Genomic DNA, 22,100 nt, shown 5'->3' with positions numbered 1-22,100 from the left:
CTCTCTAGTTCAATTTCTATGAACACAACAGAGCCGTCCGCGAAATTATTTTTCCCACTTCGACGCGGCCACATGGGCGTGGCTTATGAAATACGTCACAGGCCGGCAAGTTTGTGACTTCGACTTCGAGCTCTAACGTATAGCTCTTTAATAATATACTCAGCTAATATACTCAGGCCTAATATACTCAGGCCTAAGACATGACTTCATGAGATGCATGATGATGTGCGACTGCTCCTCCCATTCAATCGGGTCTTATGGAGCTCTTGAGGTAAATTCCATCACAAAATCAAACTGTGTTTGTTTATTAGATGTGTTATGAACCTCCCGTGTCTGGAAAAGTTTGGAAAAGAACCTCCCGTGACAGCAGGGTCTGGAAAAGTTATAAATGAACCTCCCGTGGTATTGATTATTACACTTCATATTACACCAGGTAGGCCCACTGACCTTTCAATGCTAAAAACCTACAAAGATACATGTATTGTATTGTGCCCCATATTGTTTTATCCATCATTCTAAATTATTTGTTCATTTATAAATGAACCCCCTTTTAAACGGCAGTAAGGAGCCTACGTGCTTTCATCATTAGTTTACGTACGCTACTGGGTATTGTTAAGGACTTGAAATATTCTACCCATTTTATTAAACAGTTGTCACTTGCGTCTGTATTAACTATAACCAGGGAGCTGTTACTGTTAGAGTAGCAGCTCCCTGCTATAACTATGCCTAAATAGCAATGTCCCTCTGTACTATACTATTTATTATACTGGTACGTGTACTAGAATCCCTGACATGTAACTTAATTGAGAACTTTCAGCACCCAAACAAACACCCGAGAGATATCACTGCATAGTCTGTGACGTAGACCAATGAGCCGTAACAACGACCGATAGTCCACGCCCATTATGCTAATATGGCCGCGTCGAAGTGGGAAAAATAATTTCGCGAGCCGTCCCTTTCTAAGGCTCTAACGCAAATTAGTCAGCCATGATACTATTCTTGATGCGTTTGTATAGGCGTATTTATGATGCACAATGGACTTATTTCAAATAAATTAACGAAAATATAAAGGCAGTGACCAGAGGGTCGTCACAGTTTCTTCTCAAACAGTGAAGATTTTTTGTTATTGTTAATACTGCTTTATACTGTCCTCTCATATCACTTAGAATGTAAACGTGTTGAGGTCAGGGGTGAATCCCAATTGAAAAGTGTGGGGGAGGGGAGGGCATAAATGACTCAACATGGATGAAACTGAACAAATGTGCGCGTAGTGCACACTGCGAGCGTCTCAGTGACGCAAAGCCGTTATCGTGCGGGGTCCATGGGTCCCAGGGGCAGACTCACAACTAGAAATCTCAAGTTTGCTTCTTAAATTAAGAAAGACTTATGTATTTAACATCTTCAACAACTTAAGGCCTTTATCATGATTAATATAATTGAAACTTAAAACAAAAGTAAGAAACATTCTTAAACTTTGCACACAAGAATAGAATCATCTTGTGATACAGATGTCTAAACTCTAAAGCATATACACACATGGTATCGCAAAAGTACCTTTAAAAAGCACTATTGGGTATCTGGGCACATTCAATTTATCGGAAATACAAAAACCTAAAAAACTATCAAGTGGGCAGAATCTCTAGTAAGGGCAGCTATGGAACATCGAAAGAAATTATGTATCGTCCAAATGTTACATATAGTGGCGCTTTTTGATGTGCGTACATATCAGGGCCTTTTTAAGAAATTTGCAGTGGGTGGGCCATTTCCCAAGAGGGATTATCATGACTCTATCTGAGCGGAGCGCCACCAGCGGTAACAATAATTATTTTGCGCCATAAATGCCTCCCTGATTGCCGGAAATGGAACTTCCCAGGCCTTGTAAGTTGCATAAATACAGTGGCGTCACCAGACTTTTCAGTCTGGGGGGCACAGGGGGGGCACCAGCATTTGATGGGGGGCACTTAGGTGGATACGGATCGCCGTCCTGGGGGAGGGGTCTAAGGGGAGGGGGTGCCCCTCCAGGCGCGGTAGAACGGGAAAATTATTGGGGGGGGGGGGGGCTAATGTGTAGAGACTATCTAAGCGGAGCGCCACCATCGGTTGGCGCGGAGCGTACAAGAAATTTTTGGGTTTTTCAAACCCCCAGATGGCCGGAAACGGCACTTCCCGAGTGTTTTATGCTGCGAATACCTAGCCCTAAAATATGGGTCTCTTGCCTGCAATTTCTCAGATTGCACGTAAAAGTCTGTAAAAACAATGTAATTTGTATATTCGATGGTGTTTTAAGAGAGTAGCTATTACTCGTAGTGTATTCGCAAAGACGTTTTTGAGTGTAGTAAGGGGATGTTGGAGAACTGGCTGAAATGAAGCAAGTCATTGGCCTAAGACGAAGTTGTGTTGCGCTTACCGGTACTCACACTCACTGCTTCCACTTCACGGGGCGTGAAGACGCCGTTGGGGTGACAATGTGGTCTATAGCCAGGGGACGGGCCGAGGGTCCCCCAGCATTTACTAAAATTATTACACCTATATAGTATACGTGTGCATCGGACAGATCGACAAGTATATTCATTGAAAAATGGGCAGATGCACGTTTCGGAGCCTTAGTAAATATTGGGGGGGGGGGCTTATCATGCATTTGCCCCCTCTACTTTTTCATTGGGGCTGAGCCCCCCAAGCCCCCCGGTTCCGCCGCCACTGCCCCCCTCCCCTTTGGAAAATTTTCGCATACGGAGGATGGGCTAGATGCAAAATGCTGCCACATTTGATACTAAATTCGATCTGAAGATATCTCCAGAAACTGCTATTTTTGAGGTAATGACTTTAACAAGGGGCAGAATTTTGCAGAGGATATGAACCACATGCTGTCGATATTATGCCTAACCCTATATCAATAGAACCTACATTTGTTGAATTAATGTGTGCATGACCCCCGACTCCTTTCTTGTCTTTCTCGTTTTCGCCCATTATCTGTTAAGATGTAACAGGTTCCAGCATCGTTATTGGCTCCTATCAGGGATCTCACCATGCAATCCAAAGTTTGATCACACATCGAGTATGGCTCAGTATGCAGGTGTGAACATTCGCCATTTGTTCCTACAAGCATCTAACCTCAAATGACCTCTGCACCCCCTACACAACAGGGTTAATATATGGGTCCACAAATATAGGCAAGTATGGTGCCTGCGGACCCTCACATTCTCACATTTCGTCAGCTCCTAACCTGTCAACCTCAGACCAAGGCAACATATTGCAGTACCCTCACTTCTCACAGTCATGTAGCTCGCGAAGCGGAAGTGTATATCCGCTGGTATGGCGTGAGCACTGACACATTCAATGTAAATATCGACACCTGTTGTGATGGCGCAGGTCACGACTTCGATACCCGACGTTCAAGGATAAACTTTTTCATTTTTTCGCAGCTCATTTGAAGAAAATACGAATTACTGTGCTTCTTTGTCCTTATGAAAAACCAACTCAGATGATGGGAGTTGAATATAACAAAATATATATATATATTTTTTACCAACCCAAATCTCAGATGGGGGGCACTGGGTTTTCCAGGGGGGGGGCACGTGCCCCCCCCCTGGCCCCCCCTTGGCGACGCCACTGCATAAATACATTGTTAATTTTGAAATCTCAGGCTTTAGATATTTTCACTTCCAACGGAATAAAAAGGTAAAGTAGAAAACTTTTATTCGATAAAATTACTTTGTAGGGGTAAAATAGGGCTTTGTGTTACTTTATTAGTCCCTACCTTATTCCGTTTTGGTAATTGAAGATATAAAAAACACACTAGGGCATTCTGATGGTAGCCGAAGCCTATATGTGCTGAGGGGAAGCCATATGGGGAACTTAGGTGTAAATTAATTGTTAGGTTTGTGTTATCCTTATTTGTATTATATGCCAAAAAAGGGACCTACTGAGAGGAGGTGGAGGGGGGGGGGTCAGATGAGCTGAGTGGGTAGGCTATGTAATGGACTCAGCGACGTAGCCAGGAATTTGAAAGGGGGGGAGCACTTTTTGCGACTGATATGGATTTTCAAAATTGTAGGCACGACTATCTGAGCGGAGCGCCACCATCGGTTGGCGCGGAGCGTACAAGAAAATTTTTGGTTTTACAAACCCCCCAGATGGCCGGAAACGGCCCTTCCCGAGTGTTCATTCTGGTTCCATGGCCTCTTGCTAACTTGAGACACCTCATTCAATATCACTTTTAAACCAAAAAAAAAAAAAAAACGAGTTAAAATAGTACGTAATTCAATACTACATAATCGTTCGGTATTTAAAATTAGCAAAGTACATGTACAGAGTAGTCTTACTTTTCAACTGCTGATACTTGTAGATACATATATAGATAGGCCAGAAATGTCTTTGATACAACTATAGCCAGTAATTGTCTTTGATACAACTGTAAATGTTTAAGTTAGCCTAATATTAGAGAAGGCGAGAGCTATCCGACGATTGCCATCTGATGCAAATTTCTCAACTGTTTTCTCAACTGAAATATTATCTGCGTAAACGGGTTCTTAACTAGATGTTAAAAAAACTGACAAGATCGGATTCTAGACTTTTTTGGCGGGTAGAGTGTTGAATGAAACGGCATGCGATAGAAATGACAGCCTAAATTAGAAGACTAGGTCACCTAATTTAGCCATATTCTTGCTACGTTCATTTCAATAGTTATTCCTGTCTGAACTCTTAAACTCGTCCAGCAAGCTTATGGATTTGAAATATGGGTGTTTTTATAAAAGATAACTTGGCCAAAAAAAGTGTAGGCTCGGGCCTATAGTACTACATACTGGCTACGCCCCTGATCACGGATATCATATTATCAGCAGATTTTGTTTCCTGTTTGAATTCTTTTACATGTTCTTTTACATAATATATCAGAAAGACAAACATAGTACTCTTTTACAAATTTTCCAGTAGGATGATTCTTGTTTATAGTCCGATGTCTGGACTTAAATACATTTGACGAACTTAACTGATGGACAATATAAACTTTCATATTTTGTAATATAGCCAGATATGCTGTGGCCTAAAAACAAATATCGTTATCGTTAGCAGTGTAATAATTATTTAAAGGAAGTGCGTATCACGTACGATAGCTATAGCTTAGCTTCATAACATGCTGTTCGTGCACAACTTAGGACGAATCATAGAAAGGATGAGAACGAACGTTGTCGACGTTGTTGTGCATACGGTTCGTGACATTCCATAGAGTGCGGTTAGGTAGGCAATATGTATTTTATTACGCAGTGGCCAACTGTAGGCTTGTAATAGGCTATAGGCTAAATTTAGCTAATTGCATCTGCCAAACTAAGTTAGTAGTTGAATCAGTAGGCGTGAATGTTACTACGATTATAATCGAGTTAACGGAGCTGACGAGTATTCAAGATGAAAAGAGCACTGACAAAATACCATGCTAAAAAAACAACAGTTTAAAAAAAAATCGACACTGAAAGGGGGGGGGGAGCGGTCGCTCCCCCTGCTCCCCCCCTGGCTACGTCCCTGAATGGACTGTGCCTCAATATTCTTAGTCAAGACATTGGGTGCACTGATATAGGGGCTACTCATGAAACTGATAGGCCTATATAAACATTTAGACGTAATAAATATATTTATGAACCGTAGTTTCACATTAGACTGCGAAACTGTTCACATAGGTTCAATCTAGGAGCTCTCTACGATTAATGTCATTCTAACCAAACTCGTGAAAACCAAAACAAACGCACGGCAGTATCACATCCGCATTTATGATTATCTCAAAAACACCTTAAAACTATCATGAGTGGCATTGCTAAGCGAACTGAATGCACGATATTATTTACATGTAGTGATATATTGCTTGTACGAGATATTACATACTTTAAAATATGAAAAAATAATATAGGCCTACTGGAAAGGAGATTAGCGAATGTTGCGGGCTTTCATTATCTGCTGGCTTTAGCATATAGCCTCAGCGGTGTATGGGCGCGGTTCCTCATTTAATTGTCACTATAAATGAAAACCGTAATTCTTATTTCAAACCAGTCGCAAAATTAAATTTTTCATCGGGGGTTGAACAGATGATTATATACATTAATCACTACCAATCTCATAGCACATTGTTTGAGCTTTTTTTAAAAGAAAAGTCATTATGACAGGGGCGGAGCTAGGGGTATTGGTCAGGAGGGGCGAGAATGGTTTGTAGGGGCGCTTTCGACGCTATCTAAGCGGAGCGCCACCACAGGTTGGCGTGTAGCGTACATAAAATTTTTGAGTAAAGATACTCCCTAGATCGCCGGAAATGACCCTTTCCGGCCTGGCTAATTTGCAGATAAACGAAGAATAAATAGGTGTCATCGCCAAATTACACCAAAAAAATGTGACAAATGTCAATAGGTAGATGAGAGCGCAATAAAAAAGTCAATAATCGCGAATAAGTAAAAAGTGGTAAAGAGCTGAAAAGGGCGCCAGCTTTATTAGCAATTATATTTATTTTTGTAGACCTTAAAATGTCCTATGACCCCGACGAAGTAAATGAGGTTCTTGCAATTAAAATCAGGGAGACACGTGGCGAGCATGCACTGGCCAACAGTCACGGTTTTATGTATCGTTCTCACAGTGGGATCTCACGCGCAAAAACCTTAAACTGATGCAACCAATTAGAATCCAAATTACATCGCATTATGGATTTTCTAGTACAAAAAAAGTGAGTGCTATTTTGGGTCTTGGACACAAGTTGCCAGGTTTTTTGTTTAAAGTTTTATCGGAAGTTAAGGGGAGGGGACGGGGTGTTGGAGGGAGAGGAGTTGGCAGGTCTGCTGAGTATGAGATCTGAGTTATGCTGTTTACGAAATGGAGAGCACCTACCAACATGCAGTTTTTACTCAAATAAAATTTCCCAACAAGGATGTTGTAAGTGTATTGTTAATTATGTATTTTTGTAAATTATCACACAACACTTGAATTAAATTCTTGTATCATATAGTCACAAATTATTCAATAAATACTGAGATGGAAAACAATATTTGACTCACTGAGTAACTTTTTAAAGGGTGGCATGAATTTCCATGCTCATTGAATATGTTGCTGGATACACAATGTACTGTACCACACCTAACCAACACAACTTGGTGGATGTAAAGCTGGAATATTGTGGCTCCAGTACTCAATTGTAAAAGAAAGAATATGATACCTAAAAACATGATGATCCATTTCTTTAGTAACAGTGCATGAAACAGCTTATTTATATATATATATATATATATATATATATATATATATATATATATATATATATATATATATATATATATATATATATATATATATATATATATATATATATATATAAGGAATCACCAATGATTTCAAGTTGATTAGCATTATGTTTGATCTCTAAGGTAAGGCAAATATGTCACCAAACCAGAACTAGTACTGTTCGACACATGTGACAATTGCCTACAGTGGAATTACCGGTTTGGAACCTCTGGACATACATTCAGCGTCCATAGCCTAGTTGTTAGGGCGTCCATATATTAAGCGGGAGGCCTGGGTTCGAATCCAGGTGGAGGCTGGAAGTTTTTTCACTGTTCTGGATTTTTCAACTCACTAAAATATCAATTATATATATACATTTGCCTTTGTTGTTTACCTCCATTTCATAAGCAAAGTCTGTTCAAAGTATTTCTTTCGAGATCCAGCTTTAGGAATCACAACTGATTTCGAGTTGGTTAGCATCATGTTTGATCTCTAGAGTAAGGCAAATATGTCACCAAACCAGAACTAGTATTTTTCGATACAAGTGACAAACACCTACAGTGGAATTACGACCTTCCTTACCGGTTTGGAACCTCTGGACATACAATCAGCGTCCATAGCCTAGTGGTTAGGGTGTATGCATATAAAGCGGGAGGCCCGGGTTCGAATCCTGGTGAAGGCTGGAAGTTTTTCACTGTTCTGGGTTTTTCAACTCACTACGATTTCAATTATATATATATATATATATATATATATATACACACACATATATATACACATATAAATATATATACTACTTTGATAACACCTGTATATGTTATTTTACTTGTGTAATATTACATAATCACATTCAGTATCATTCATTGCACCATACAGTAATTTGTATCATTCTGTTCCCTGGCAAGAAAGAAGCCATTTTGGTTGTTTCAATGAAAGTTACATTCTGTCGACACACCTAATTGTCTTGTATGAATTTCAGCTCTGAAGGCTTCCGTGTCTCGTCACCGGCTACTTCCTTCCGTCTCTCCTCGGGGACATTAAAGACGCTCCCCGTGAGATGAAATTGAATCAAAAATTGAGAGATTTGCCAATGTGAATGAAAACATTGTATAAGTCCTTTGATTAGTCCTTACAGAGTACTGGTCTCTCCAGTATCTAATGTTTTAATTTGTTTCATTGATCAGTCCTTACATAGTAATGGTCTCTCCAGTATGTAATGTTTTAATTTGTTTCATTGATCAGTCCTTACATAGTAATGGTCTCTCCTGTATGTAACGTTTTATCTTGTTTCATTGATATGTCCTTTCATAGTAATGGTCTCTCCAGTATGAAATGTTTTATGTTGTTTCATTGATTAGTCCTTACATAGTATTGGTCTCTCCTGTATGTAATGCTCTATGCTGTTTCATTGATTATTCCTTACATAATAATGGTCTCTCCAGTATTTTAATGTTTTATGTTGTTTCATTGATCAGTCCTTACATAGTAATGGTCTCTCCAGTATGTAATGTTTTAATTTGTTTCATTGATCAGTCCTTACATAGTACTGGTCTCTCCTGTATGTAATGTTTTATCTTTTTTCATTGATCATTCCTTACATAGTAATGGTCTCTCCTGTATGTAATGCTTTATGTCGTTTCATTGTTCCAGAAGGAAAAACATTTCACATTAAAATACTGTAATTTAATTGATATGGCATCCCTCCAATGCGTGTTCTCTCTGACCTTCATTCAACTGTAAATATTTGGAATCTGAGATTTTTTCACAGTAGCTACACTGGTTTTTAAGCCTTTGTGTGATCTTTCATGTCTTTTATGAGTTCCAGATTGAGAAAACCTCTTACCACAATAATTACACAGAAAAGGTTTTTCTCCAGTATGTGTTCTCACATGGTCATTCAAATGCCCAGCTTGAGCAAACACCTTGTCACAGTAGTGGCATTGATAGGGCTTCTCACCTGTATGTGTTCGCTCATGTCGTTTCAAGGCTCCTGAACACGAACATTGTCTTTCACAGTACCTGCACTGAAACAGCCTTGCCAATGTTTCCAATTGAGAAAACACCTCTTTGCAGTAGTTGCCTGCATGGCCCCTCTCATGTTCCCTCAGTGTTTTGAATTCATCAAACACCTCTTCGCAGTAGCTGCACTGATAGACCTTCACTCCTGAATGTGTTCGCTCATGTTCGGTTAGTGTTTCGGATCGACAGAACACTTCTTCACAATAGCCGCACTGATATAGCTTCGCCTCTGTGTGTGTCCTTTCATGCTCTGTCAGTGTTTCAGATTGAGTGAACACTTCTTCACACTGGCAACACTGATAAAGCTTCGCCTCTGTTGTCTGTGCCATCTCTTTTTCTGTCTGCAGTGTATCAGATTGAGAAGTGACCTCTATAGAGTTCTTCCCTCCATGCAATCTTAAGTGTGTCTTGAACTGCTTGACTCCAGGAAAGACTTCTTCACAGTGGTGGCATTGATAAGGGCCCTGTCCTGTCATGTCATCTTGTTTTGATGCTGCAGATCGAGTAGAGTACTTGCCCTCAATACCTTTCTGCCTTGTATGTGTTCTCTCGTGTCGTCTCAATACTCCAGAGAGTGAATAGTATTTATGACAGTATCTGCATTGATAAGGTTTCTCTCCTGAATGTATTCGTTCGTGCCTCGTCAGTGACCCAGACTGAGAAAACGTCATATCGCAATCTTTGCATCGATAAGGTTTCTCGCCGGTATGTGTCCTTAAATGTTCTTTCAAGTGTCCTGTTCGAGAAAACATCTTGTGACAGTAGCTGCAAGTATGAGGTTTCTCTCCCGTGTGCGTCCTTATATGAGCTCTCAACTGGCCAGTTCCTGAGAACATTTTGTCGCAATAGTAACAGAGATATGGCCTTTCTCCTGTATGTATCCTCTCATGTTGTTTCAATGTCCCAGACTGGGAAAACACCATCTTACAATACTGGCATCGATATGGCTTCTCTCCTGTATGCGTTCTTAAATGTTCTTTCAAATTTCCCGTGCGAGAAAACTTCTTGTGACAAAAGCTACACTTGTGAGGCCTCTCTACTGTGTGTAATCTCACGTGTCTCTTCAACTTTTTGGTTAGAGAAAATGTTTTGCCGCACAGACCGCATTGATATGGCATCTCTCCCGTATGTGTTTGTACATGTTTCTTTAAAGGTCCTGTCCGTGAAAATGTTTGGTCACAATAGCAACATTCATATAGAGGCTTCTGATCTGTATGGAACTTCGCATGCATTTTTAATTCTCCAGTCTTATGAAAGCATTTGCCACAGTGGCAGCACTGATAGGCTTCCTTTCCTATATGTGTTCGTACATGCGTCTTCAATTGTCCAGTATGAGAAAAGACTTTGTGACACATCCGGCACCGATAAGGGTTTCCTTTTGTATCTCTTCTATCATTGTCTTGTACTACGGCTTGAGGCGGAGTGATGACCTGATCAGGATCTGCTCTCGTATTCGTCTCTCCGTCTTGCTGAGGACAGAGGACATCTCCACTTTGCTTCTTCTCTTCGCTATCGTTCATTTCATACTCCAATCTCTCTGTGTTTTCTCTTTGTTGTTTGGCATCCTCAGGTTCTGATAATTCTTCATCATTTGCTCCATCTTCCAAACTGACTAGTAATTGTAGTGAAAAGCCCTCAGGGACTAGTTCCTCATTTTCAATTTCATGTCCTTTGTCATTCGAAGTGTTTGCACAAACTGGGGAGGAGTGCCCTTGAGGTACTGAAAGCAAATAGATGAAAACAACAATGGGAAGAATCAGGTCTAGATCATTTAAATACAAATAAATATTGGTTTTGAAACAGTTATAGGTTGAGATTTGGGATGATCTTTATAAAAGCTCATATGTGAATAAAAAACATGAAGCTACTTTTGCTTGTCTATGAATCTTAATAATAAATATTTAACCAAAATTATCTCTTTTCGTAACACAAATAACAAATAACCTAGTACTTATACGAAAATCTTTTTGATAGTAATTTTGTACTTTTTCCAATGAAAATAATGGTATCAGTTTTGGTGATCTCTTAAAGTAAATTTTATGGTACAGTAGCATTTTAATTACTTTTCTTTTCAAGCAAGCTTCAATTATGGGAGATCAATACATGTATAAGTGATTTAATTTGGATGCTATGACTACTGTACATCTCAATATAATCTTGATGCAAATCCAACAAACGGCTATAACTTACTAGGTCTAATTTGTTTCCCATTCATTTAGATGGTCAATCACTAAATACTGTCACAGATCCTCCCAACAATGTGCTAATTTATCAGCCTACAACTAGAAAAGGTTTTGTTAATCCACAGATATGCAACCTTATGTTCATTGTTTGTTAGTATAAATAACCACCTGGTCTTCATCTCATTTTCTCAGTAGAGGCATAAAACTGAAGTTAACTGGCTAGGCTAATGTATTGTATGCTAGCAGCAAAACAGTACCTGCAATCAGTGGAAACATTGCCTCACCTGGAACAATTGGCAAGTGAAACCTTTTTTTTAGGGTACATATCATTACATTGGAATCGATGCATTAAGTAAGAATAAGTGTACATTAACCGTTGGCAAAGTTATTGTTAACTCAGTGCGACAAATAATCGACTAACGGTATCATTGTAAAGTAACCCTTCCCTAGCTTTGGCCTAACCTAAGTTAAGCCTAACTTTGTAACAAACATCATTTCGAATATTACTTTCGTGAAACTAGACTAACGGTTTACAGTACGCTAACATTAGGCCAATGTTGTTACAACTTACCACTGTCCATCGTACCGGGAGGGGACTCCGGTTCCACCTTGACAGAAGCCCTTAACATTTTTCCATGTGAACTATTCTCAGCTAAGTTGTAGTGTTTTCTCCATTAGTTCACAAGGTTTTGACCGCAAATTTTGATTGGTGACTTCTGGCTGGTTACAGAACAGTTTCGTTGGAATCCTGAGACTCCAGGTAAAGATGTCAACACACAGGAAAAGATTAAACTATGGAATGCCAAATGCATCAAAGGTGTCGCACATTATGTGATGAACAAGGTACGCCAGGAAAACATGGTTTTCACAATTTGACCCCTGGGGAACTCAAACGACCATTGACCACCGCCCACATTAGGCTTATTCTACTCAATGTGGTTCAATGACATACTAAATATGCGATCTGTCCAAGCTTCCCTTGCGATATTATGTTTAAGAAAGTGCGTTAATGTAGAGAGACAGGTAAGAGGGGAGTTGAGTTAATGTTTGTTGACTTCAACGTTTTTCACAGTTTGACCCCTGGTGACCTTCGACCTCCACCAAATGTGTTTCTTGCTCTCAATGCAGTTCTTCTACTCACCAAGTATGAGGTCTGCCCAAGCTTCCCTTCTTGAGATATCATGTTTACAAGGTTTACACAAATTGACCCAAGATGACCCCAAATGACCTATGACCTCCATAAAATACATTAGGCTATTTTTTAATCAATGCAGTTCTTCTACACATCAAATATGAGGTCTGCCCAAGCTGCCCTTTTTGAGATATCATGTTTACAAGGTTTCACAATTCGACCCCTGGTGACCCCAAATGACCTTTGACCTCAACAAAAACAATATGCTTCTTGTACTCATAATGGTACTTCTACACACTAAATATGAAATTGGTCCGACCTTCCCTTCTTCAGATATTGTGTTTACAAGCTGGGCGTCACAAACGCACACAAACACACATACGCCATGATGAATGCAAAGGTTACCAACCACTGCATATCTAATTGTTTAATTTAGGAAAATTTTTGGTTGAGCACTCCCAGGCAAGGAATATTTTAGCTTCTATAATCTGCTACTTAATGGGTGAATTCATACAAGGAAAATACTTTTGACAGTTTTCCAACCATGTGAAAGGTTACCACCGATGCAGGTTTACACTTCCAAGCAGTTTTATCAATGTAGGTAGTCTTGTACTACCTTGTTTAGCATTAGAACACCAAATCTTACTGGCTAATTACAATGCTTACCTTAACATACGCACTCCGATCTACCTACTGTATCTGGACAACAATTGGTAAAACGATTAATAGCTGCCACAAACGAGCATCGAAGAAGAGAGAGATTTTTTTAATTTCAAATAGCATATTCACAAAGTATTTCAAATTAGTCCTACTTTTACTTATGATTACAAAGGTGCTACTCTTATACTAGCAAGTGCTAAACAGTGGTGACCATAGATTCATACTATAGCTCTGCTAAAGACAATATCTCTAAACCTAAAACAGAATGTAAGAACCAAACACTGTCAATATTTTGATAACAAGTTCAAAAATTGCATTTTCAGGATCAGTTGTTATGCCACTGTCAAAGATAAAAACTATTCAAATATGTAATTGAAATATGTTGCTTTTAATTTCAAGCTCTCTTGAAGGATTTACTATAACTTTTCTTCAGGGAACAAGATTAAATATATATTATATTGCACATTAACCACAATCAGCAGAATTTTCAATACAAATATATTAATTATATAAATATATTATAACTTATATAGAAAATTAATTCATCAACCACGTAACGTTATTCAATAACTACAACAGATCTAATTTTGCAGTGAAAGAAAATCAAATGTTCGGTTTGTTTCATAGTAGTAACAGAATAAATAGCCATTACTTCAAAGTAGTGAAGAAGTTGACTTGAAGTTTCTTACACATTAGAATGATGCCATGGTGTATACATACAGTAGGATTGTGTACATTGGGCTGATGTTTCAAGGATAGCAAACTGGTCGTCCTATGAAGACCATGGTTGTTTGTACAACAATTTAAATGAACAATTGAAGGTAAAACTATTAGCTCCACTTGATATGACTAAGGGCAACTTCAAGGATGGCATTGAGGTGCATATTTACTAACTTTGAGGTCTGTGTAAAAGTAAGTTGGGCTGACATTTCAATCCTAGCAGGATCTTCTTCAACTTAGGCTAAAATGAATACCCTGGTTGCTTTTAACTTGCTTGTACAACAATTTAAATGAACAAAAGAAGGTAAAACCATAGCTCCACTTGTAGTCTTTGAAGAAGATCCTGCTAGGATCGAAACGTCAGGCCGACTTACTTTTACAAATGTATTCTCTTACACAGGCTTTTTAGTGTATAAGCAGTTTGCTAACAGTTTTATTTTATTTTAACTTTGAGGTCTGGTAGCGATCCATGGATTTGTAGCACTCTGATTTGCTATATACCACATGGATTTATAGTTCCTGATTGAAGTAACATTTGAAATTGATTTGAAATTGACCATCTAATGTTGACCCTGTACAAAGTGGAGCATAAACGCAAGACGATCTTCACAAACGTGCCCGCACATGTTGCAAGTGAAAGGATTACCCTGCCTATGACAGCCCATATGAACCACAAACATCAGACCATCCTCAAATGACATACAACAGTGACCACATCTCCATGATGACTTTGTTTCATCGGACAATTGGGTACTTATCCCACTAGCCTGAGTACTGTCTGTCTGTTGTACTGGTAGCACAGGCAATGGTGCCTGCGATGCAGAACTAGGGTGTGTTTCAACGGCTCCAAAAGATTGAGAAATGGGTGGCAGATGATTCGTTCCAGAATTCGTCGACAGAGTCAATATCTGTGGATTTATAAACGCTGTATTTTCTGCATGAGGAGAAGAACCATTTAGAGAGAGATTAGCACTGTGTGTCGACATCGAAGTAGCTAATCCGTTAGGTATCTGTGCCATGGCATCGACATCCTGTCTCAGAGCAGTACCGAGACCAACATTGTTCCTTCTCTTTTTGAACAAGCCTTCCCATCTAGTTAGACCAGCTAAGCCAGCATAACCTCTGGCTGATTGCCAATTATTATGAGCCTCCACGGCACCAGTACTCGCATTATGTTGGTAATTACTCCTTTGGTCGGCGAGCTCTTTTCCACCCTCGGTCTCTCTCTTTATCTCCATTGGGAGAGATACAATACTTTCTGCATTCGATGATGAAGATGATGACGAAGATGAGACAGAACTATCGACTTGCTTCGACTGCCAAGACGCTAACACGACTGGATCTGATGTTAATCTTGCAATGCTGTCCTCTGGTCGATTTCTGGACAGAGGGACATCAGGTTCAACTCTCCCAATGATTTCTGTAACACTTACAGTTCCCCCTGTATGCAGAGGAGGGTGAGGCGCTCCGTTCTCCGTCTCCTGTGAGTTGTGATGGCCGTGCTCCTCCCTTGCAACCTCGTTTTCCTGGAATTGAGATGAAGCAGAGGATAGAGTACCGATGTCCACTGCCGCCGCACCTTCAGCTACGGGGAAATGTTCCCCATTCGAATGTATCCGCATATGAAGTTTTAAATTACTGGTATTTACAAACAACGAAGGGCAAGATGGACACTTCCACAATCCATTTTCCATATGTGTAGATCTATGCACCCTTGCACTGTACTTTCTTGTGAAGACCTTCGAACATATGTCACATTGCCCTCTTAATTTGGTACTTTGTTTCGCACCGTGCTTCAAGATATGCTTCGATAAGGAACTCTTCTTTGTGAAACCACTCCCACAGACAACACACTTGTGCTGAAAATTACCATAATGCTTCTCGACGTGGATTTTCAGGTTGTAGCGTCTTGTAAATGTTTTGGAACATAGACTGCATTTGTGTGAAGTGGGTTTTGTGCAAATATGGCGCTCAAATGTAGATTTTGAACTGAATACCCTCTGGCAATGTTCACATTTCACCGATTGACTTTCATAAATGTTAGAAGGTTGGGAGCAGTCAGTGGATGTGGACTGTCCATTGGAAATGGAATATGAAGAATTATTTCGCATGATTGGGCCAACAGGTACGACTGGTGCATGCCATATTGGTGACATCTCTGAAGTTAACTGATATGCTTGTGATGGAGTTGCCCGGGGCAGCAAATCGGTAGGTGCTGAATCCGTAGCTTCATCCATTATAGAGTATGGCTAAGGAAAATATTTAGAAAAAAAAGTATAAAACAACTAGTCAGAGGACATCTTATGATGCCTATGATGGTCCTATTATGACAAGCTTTCCGAATTTCATGATTTATATACCATAGCGACAGTATGTAAGCCAAAACTTAATCGTGCTGGCATTAATCATACTTTTTTTTAGTGAACGACGCTGTAAATTGGCAACTTAGCTATGTTCTGAATCCCTACCAAAGTAACACCTTTGTGTTCCAAAGCTTAATGAGATCTGTTAGATTGTTATTTGTGTATGTCCAATGTCAAGAACAAAAGAAATTTACCAATGGATATTATTCTTTCTGGAATTTCTTATTGAACTTATTCTTTATGCATTAAAACGAAGGATAGTATATTAAATCACTTAAGAGCATGCAAGTGAATTTTGGACTCATTCCACTCTTTTTTAAGTAAACTGCATCATTTATAGTGGGATGGTGTCATTTTCATGAAGATGCTGCCACAGAAATTACCAAGAATTTCATCAAAATACAAACAAATGTTGATGTGCATGTTGGTAACATATTTGCAAAGGCTAGATAAGTACACATTAGAGAAAATTATTCAACAGTGAGGAAAATGCTTAAAGTCTTTGTGTGTCATAATTGGATGAGCCATACTACATGTATTATTATTAAGTAAATGCTGCTCAGTTCCTGATCAACTGTATCGATTTCAGTGTTTACTAATACTATTGTCCTCATGCAGTACTTAGCTGTCCTTATAAGATGAAATCCTTACGTTATACCAAAGGCCTTAACCCTAGGACTAGTAGTACTAGCCTAACTTAGTTACAACTTACTGTACAGTAACGTTCCGCCCAAGCATACATTATCGTATTATTACATTTACTATTTAGGCTAGTACTAGTAGAAGTGGTAGTAGTACAGTATTATTACCATCAATTTAGGGAATGACAAAATTGCAAATCATAGTGCAGGTAGGCCAAAAAGCTGCATGTGTTACAATGATTGTCATCATTAATTTTTGGAGGAGACAGGTGGTAGATTCTGAGTAAAACTTGATTCCGATTGTCGAGATGTTCAACCCGAGTTTCAAATATATGCTCAAATCGATGTGACCATAACTGACAGCCAGAGGTCAACTAGATTAAGTTGTCGGCTAGGTACGAGGTGAGTGGCCAAACCATTGATTAGACAGAAAACATCCCTACTGATCCAGACGTGCGAAATATATTATTATACAGAAAGTCATACGGTACCATTTCGAATGTTTTGCTTCCTTAATTTCTGAATCCAGTCCATACTGAGGAGATAATTTCATATGAGTGTTGGAGTGGTTTCAACTTTATTCAAATTCTATCCAAAAAGGGCAAACACGATCGACGTTAGGCAGACTACAGTTGTATTCGAGGCTAGCCTAGCTAGACCCAATAGATACTTTGTAACACATAATCTAATACCAAAACAACATTACGGTATACATTTCTGTACGTTAGCCTATACCTATTTATTACTGTAAAGATTGAGTGTGCACAGTCCTCACTGTTCTATCGAACTTGTAGCACATTTGTTGTCCTAATCTCGTCAATCTCAGCAACAATAGAGGGTTATGAGATTGTGCAGTGGATAGCCTTCTTACCTCGCTGTGGTAAGTATTAAGCATTTCACTTGCTCCTGTTAAATTTTATTGTGATGTTTGCATTTTCCTACTCGAGTCAAGTTCTCATTCGGCCCAATTGTTCTAAGTTTTCTAATTGTGTTCCTTGGCCGAAGTAATGCCAAACTGAAGCCTATGCAGTAGTGCTGATAGTCGTAATCGATTAATCGCCAGTAATCGCAATTACACTTTGGAAGTTTGATTAATCGCGCTCAAAACCTAAGTTGCGATTCCACGACTACAAACTAGCACTTTACACATTAACTGCTTTTGAATAAAAGCCTTACCTATAAAAAACAGCACTAAAGCAGTTTGTCAGCAAATATCGCAAAAGTGCAGGTTCTCACAAGGCTACACTAGCACTGTGCTGTGTTAAAAATCGGCAAGCACCTGGTCAGATTCATGTGTTTATTTTGTGAGTAATACGTCAGTTCTGCAGTGCAACATTCAGTCCTAGCAATGTTTGATCATTGCGCATAATCGCAAATTCGTAAGTTTTAAATCTTTTATGATTGCCAAAGTATTTGTCATTTCTTCAAATATGTTTACAATTACTTCATTACTGGCCTGGATCACATTTATCGGACATCTGATCAAGTGTGTCGATTGCGGTGTAGTTTAATTTCAATGTGCCTGCTTTCGCGCTAGGCTAGAGCCTAGAATGTTGAACGTCCTTTCTACAGAAAACTCTTGCATACTAATCATCACACCGCTATTCATTGTTTGCACATTTGCTTTTATTACTGCTAGTAGTTGTAGTAGCCTCGTAGATTCATTGGAAAGTTTTTGATTTACTAGATAGATAGATATTTATTCAGCCAATCATATAAAAATACAATGGAAATTGGTTAATATGAACTATGTTAAGAAATGTTATAGATTGAAAGTTGTTCACAGTTGTTTACAGTGTTAACATGATTTAGACACCACATGTTAAGGCACGAAAGAACAAATAAAAACAGTGCACTATGGAAAAGATTTGTTTTGACTGTATTTCTGCAATGTTAAAATGACAGTGATGACCTAATAAGTGTAACCGAGTAATTACAGTAATCGGGAGAAGAGATATGCGATTAATCGACTACAAAAGAAAAGCTAGGTGTTAATACTTTTATATGAAATGAAGAGTAGGTACTGACCACTCTGAGTTCTTTGTAATATGTGGTAATCATAAACCAATTGTCTCGTGTGATTAATATCGTATGGGGATGTATATATGGTAACTTTGTGTGTCCCCTAACCTCCCTCACTAATGTAGTTGAACCATAGATACTTTAGCTGCCAAGCCTGCCATCAAATTGCAACCACTTTTGGAGACACATTTTAACTATAGTCTCCATAAAACCAACTCAAACTACCATTGAAAAATAGGAAACATCAATTTTGTATTCTGAGGCAATTTTACGATTATTTCATCCACTTACCAGAATTATACCGTAAAATTAAGTTTTAATCCCAATGAGGCCTTTACATTATGGCCGAATCTGTTCTAAAATGTAAGTAAGAAATCATATAGTTGACGTCCAGATAAATCTACAGTACTCAAAGATATCATCATTACTTTGGAAATGATTTTTTCTTTGCTTATCATTACAAATTGACTGTATACCCTCCTACTTACAGTAACTTCATGCTTGTGGACAAGTCAGAGATTGGAGTTTGGTAGCTTAGTAAGCTGTTGAGACAGTACTATTTTCTTTTCTTTTCTTTTTTGGTAAAAGCTCAATACCATTGAGGCTAACTATTAATAACATTTCAAATAAAATACTGTATATATTTGGAAAGTGAGCAAACGACTGATTTGGCTAAATATGTGAAAAATAATTTATTTATAATCTGGTGAATACCTGTAGGTGTGGTTGGGCTATAACCTTCTTTAGAATCAACTAACTAACTAGACACTGACCAAAGATCTAGGGTGGTGTCTCAGTTTCCTTGCAGCCAATAATACAAACAGGCATTACATAATTGTTATTCATTTGGTAATCGTAAAAAATTAATAACTTACGAATTTGTGATTAAATGCGCAATGATTCAACATGGCTAGGACTGAATGTTGCACTGCAGAACAAGCGTACATTACTGACAAGCAAATGCATGAATCTGACCAGGGCAGGTGCTTGCTGATTTTTACACAGCTCACAGTGCTAGTGGAGAATTGTGAGAACCTGTATGCTTTTGCGATATTTGCTGACAAACTGCTTATAGTGTTGTTTTTGATAGGTTAGGCTATTTTTCAAAAGCAGGTTATGAGTAGTGCTAGCTTGTAGTGGAGTAATCACAAGTTAAGTTTTAAGCGATTAATTGAACTTCCAAAGTGTAATCCACTGGCGATTAAACGATTACGACTATCAGCACTAGACTGGGTAGGTGCCTGATCATGTAAACTTGTACCTGCGTGATTGATGACATCATCTATAGGTATAAGGTCAGAGGTAAAAAAAACAGAAAAATGGTTTTCATCCATGGCAGAGATAAGATATGCAACTCCATGGATTGCCCTCTTGTTAAGATTGCACTGCAGTACGTATAGCCAGCCAGCCAATGACTACAGTGAATGCAGACCTGTACAAATGTTTTAATAGTACTTTGTTTCCTTGTTAGTATTATATTGCTGACTTAAGTATCTCAACATGCCTGTTGAATACGGGTACTTACCACCGTATGCTTACAGTATCATTACCTAGTGATACAGTGTAGGAAATGTATCCAGCATGCCTCTATCCCAACGCTATCAGTGTATAAAATATTAAAGGAGCTGATTGTGTATCCTAGACAGTTTAAAATAGGTTCTGATTGGCCCTATTACAGTATATATAACCCTTTCTTCATGTTCCATGTACAGGCATAGTCTGTAGATTCATGAGCAGCTTGTTAAGTATACTTTCTAATTTCTGCTGAAGTCTGTTTCATAGTTATTAATAAAACTTGAAATAAAAAAAATAAAAAAAAAGTTTCTGACCATACTGTTAACTCTCCTATATATGTTATGGAAGCTCATCTGTATCTAGAGGGCAGTGTTAAAAGAATGACTTTAGGAAGAATTTAAATTGTGATATGTAATGGTCAAGAACAATTTGAGTGCTATGCCAGTACTTAGTAGTGTTTCCATAGCTATAGCAATTTTCGAGACCTTTAGCTTTAAAATATGCTAAATCTCTTGAATGTTCATTTATGTCGGAATTTGATGATTACTTCTGCTCCTTCGTGGAGTCCTGAATGATGATGTGAATACTGAATACATTGTTGTAAATATTCTAATAAACTTACCAAAACTTCATAGTTTTGTTAACCTCATAGAAACAACAGAGCATTCCTTGGATTACTTTCAACACCATTCGTCGTTGACAAATTCATTGTAATTTTAGATGTTTATAGAGGCTGTAAAAGTGTTATGGTTTTCCTATTGAGTTTTGTTTGAATCTACATTGAAGGAACTGACTTAACGGTCTGTGTGTTAGACTAATTTATCCAGCCACTTTAATCGATGAGCCTCAGATGTTTAAAGGGTCATATTGTGCCTAAATCCTTTAAGAGACATGCAACTAAAATATACAAAATCTAATTTTAGGATTACAAATATACTGTAGTTGCAGACTTACTGTATCTGCCTAGGGCTGATATGTGTCATTAGTGATAGTTTCTCTTTGCTTAAAATTTGATTTTTTTTTTTTGGCTTCTTGGAAACAGTGTACTGTACATACAGGAAAACCTTGCATTGTTTTACTTGTACAGTACTTAAAGTGCTAGTCATTAAGTGATACATGTGTGTAGATTCATGTTTCTATAGATATCACGTATGATTCATCAGGTAAATGCTTTACTGTACAGTATAGGAAGCAGTTTGGTTGGTTCCAAAGATATCAGTTACTTTGATCAGCAATTAATCCAAGACACTGTTTTGTCTTCAGGGAGTAATTTAGTGTTCACATTTTGTGTAGCAGTGTTTAGGTTTAGGAATTATGTCTATTCAAACAATACTGAAAGTGCTATGGTACTGTCCACAACAACTGCTACATGTTTATAAACGTATGCATTAATGTAGCAATTTGCCAGTAATTTTTACACAGCAGTTAACTTTGGTACATGCAATATTTGATAAATTATATTTTGTCCTGGTATGGTATCATGATTTTGACAAGTCTTCAGAGAGTCTGTGAAGTCCAGTAGTTAGTCAATACCAGTGAAATAAAAGATGTCCTCTACGGGGCAGTCTTGCAGTATGTTCAAGCTATACTGAATTTG

The 22,100-nt window shown here is 38.4% G+C and overlaps 3 protein-coding genes across 6 annotated transcripts in view; 1 reads left to right on the top strand and 2 right to left on the bottom strand.

Annotated features, from left to right (window-relative positions):
• Nucleotides 1-7,976: 7,976 nt before the first annotated feature.
• LOC139964941 (uncharacterized) lies at nt 7,977-13,205 on the bottom strand. Its single transcript, XM_071967037.1, has 2 exons — nt 12,022-13,205; nt 7,977-10,987 (listed from the first exon to the last, which is right to left on the bottom strand). The coding sequence occupies exons 1-2, from the start codon at nt 12,077-12,079 to the stop codon at nt 8,979-8,981; spliced, it is 2,067 nt and encodes a 688-aa protein (XP_071823138.1). The 5' UTR covers nt 12,080-13,205; the 3' UTR covers nt 7,977-8,978.
• A 927-nt stretch (nt 13,206-14,132) lies between these two features.
• LOC139964942 (uncharacterized) lies at nt 14,133-17,275 on the bottom strand. The gene is made up of 2 exons (XM_071967038.1): nt 17,135-17,275; nt 14,133-16,211 (listed from the first exon to the last, which is right to left on the bottom strand). The coding sequence occupies exons 1-2, from the start codon at nt 17,135-17,137 to the stop codon at nt 14,523-14,525; spliced, it is 1,692 nt and encodes a 563-aa protein (XP_071823139.1). The 5' UTR covers nt 17,138-17,275; the 3' UTR covers nt 14,133-14,522.
• Nucleotides 17,231-22,100, top strand: part of LOC139964944 (cyclin-Y-like protein 1) — a 33,004-nt gene continuing 28,134 nt past the window's right edge. For 2 of the 4 annotated variants that reach the window (XR_011792131.1, XM_071967040.1), the window contains exon 1: nt 17,376-17,846. The gene's annotated coding sequence lies outside the window, so the exon portion shown is untranslated. Of the gene's footprint in view, nt 17,847-22,100 lie in introns of all 4 variants that reach the window. The other 2 variants (XM_071967042.1, XM_071967041.1) reach the window with 2 other exon arrangements.

The sequence above is a fragment of the Apostichopus japonicus genome, chromosome 23 (assembly GCF_037975245.1).
Source record: "Apostichopus japonicus isolate 1M-3 chromosome 23, ASM3797524v1, whole genome shotgun sequence".
Classification (NCBI taxonomy): Eukaryota; Metazoa; Echinodermata; class Holothuroidea; order Aspidochirotida; family Stichopodidae; genus Apostichopus; species Apostichopus japonicus.
This window is presented reverse-complemented; position numbering and strand designations above follow the sequence as displayed.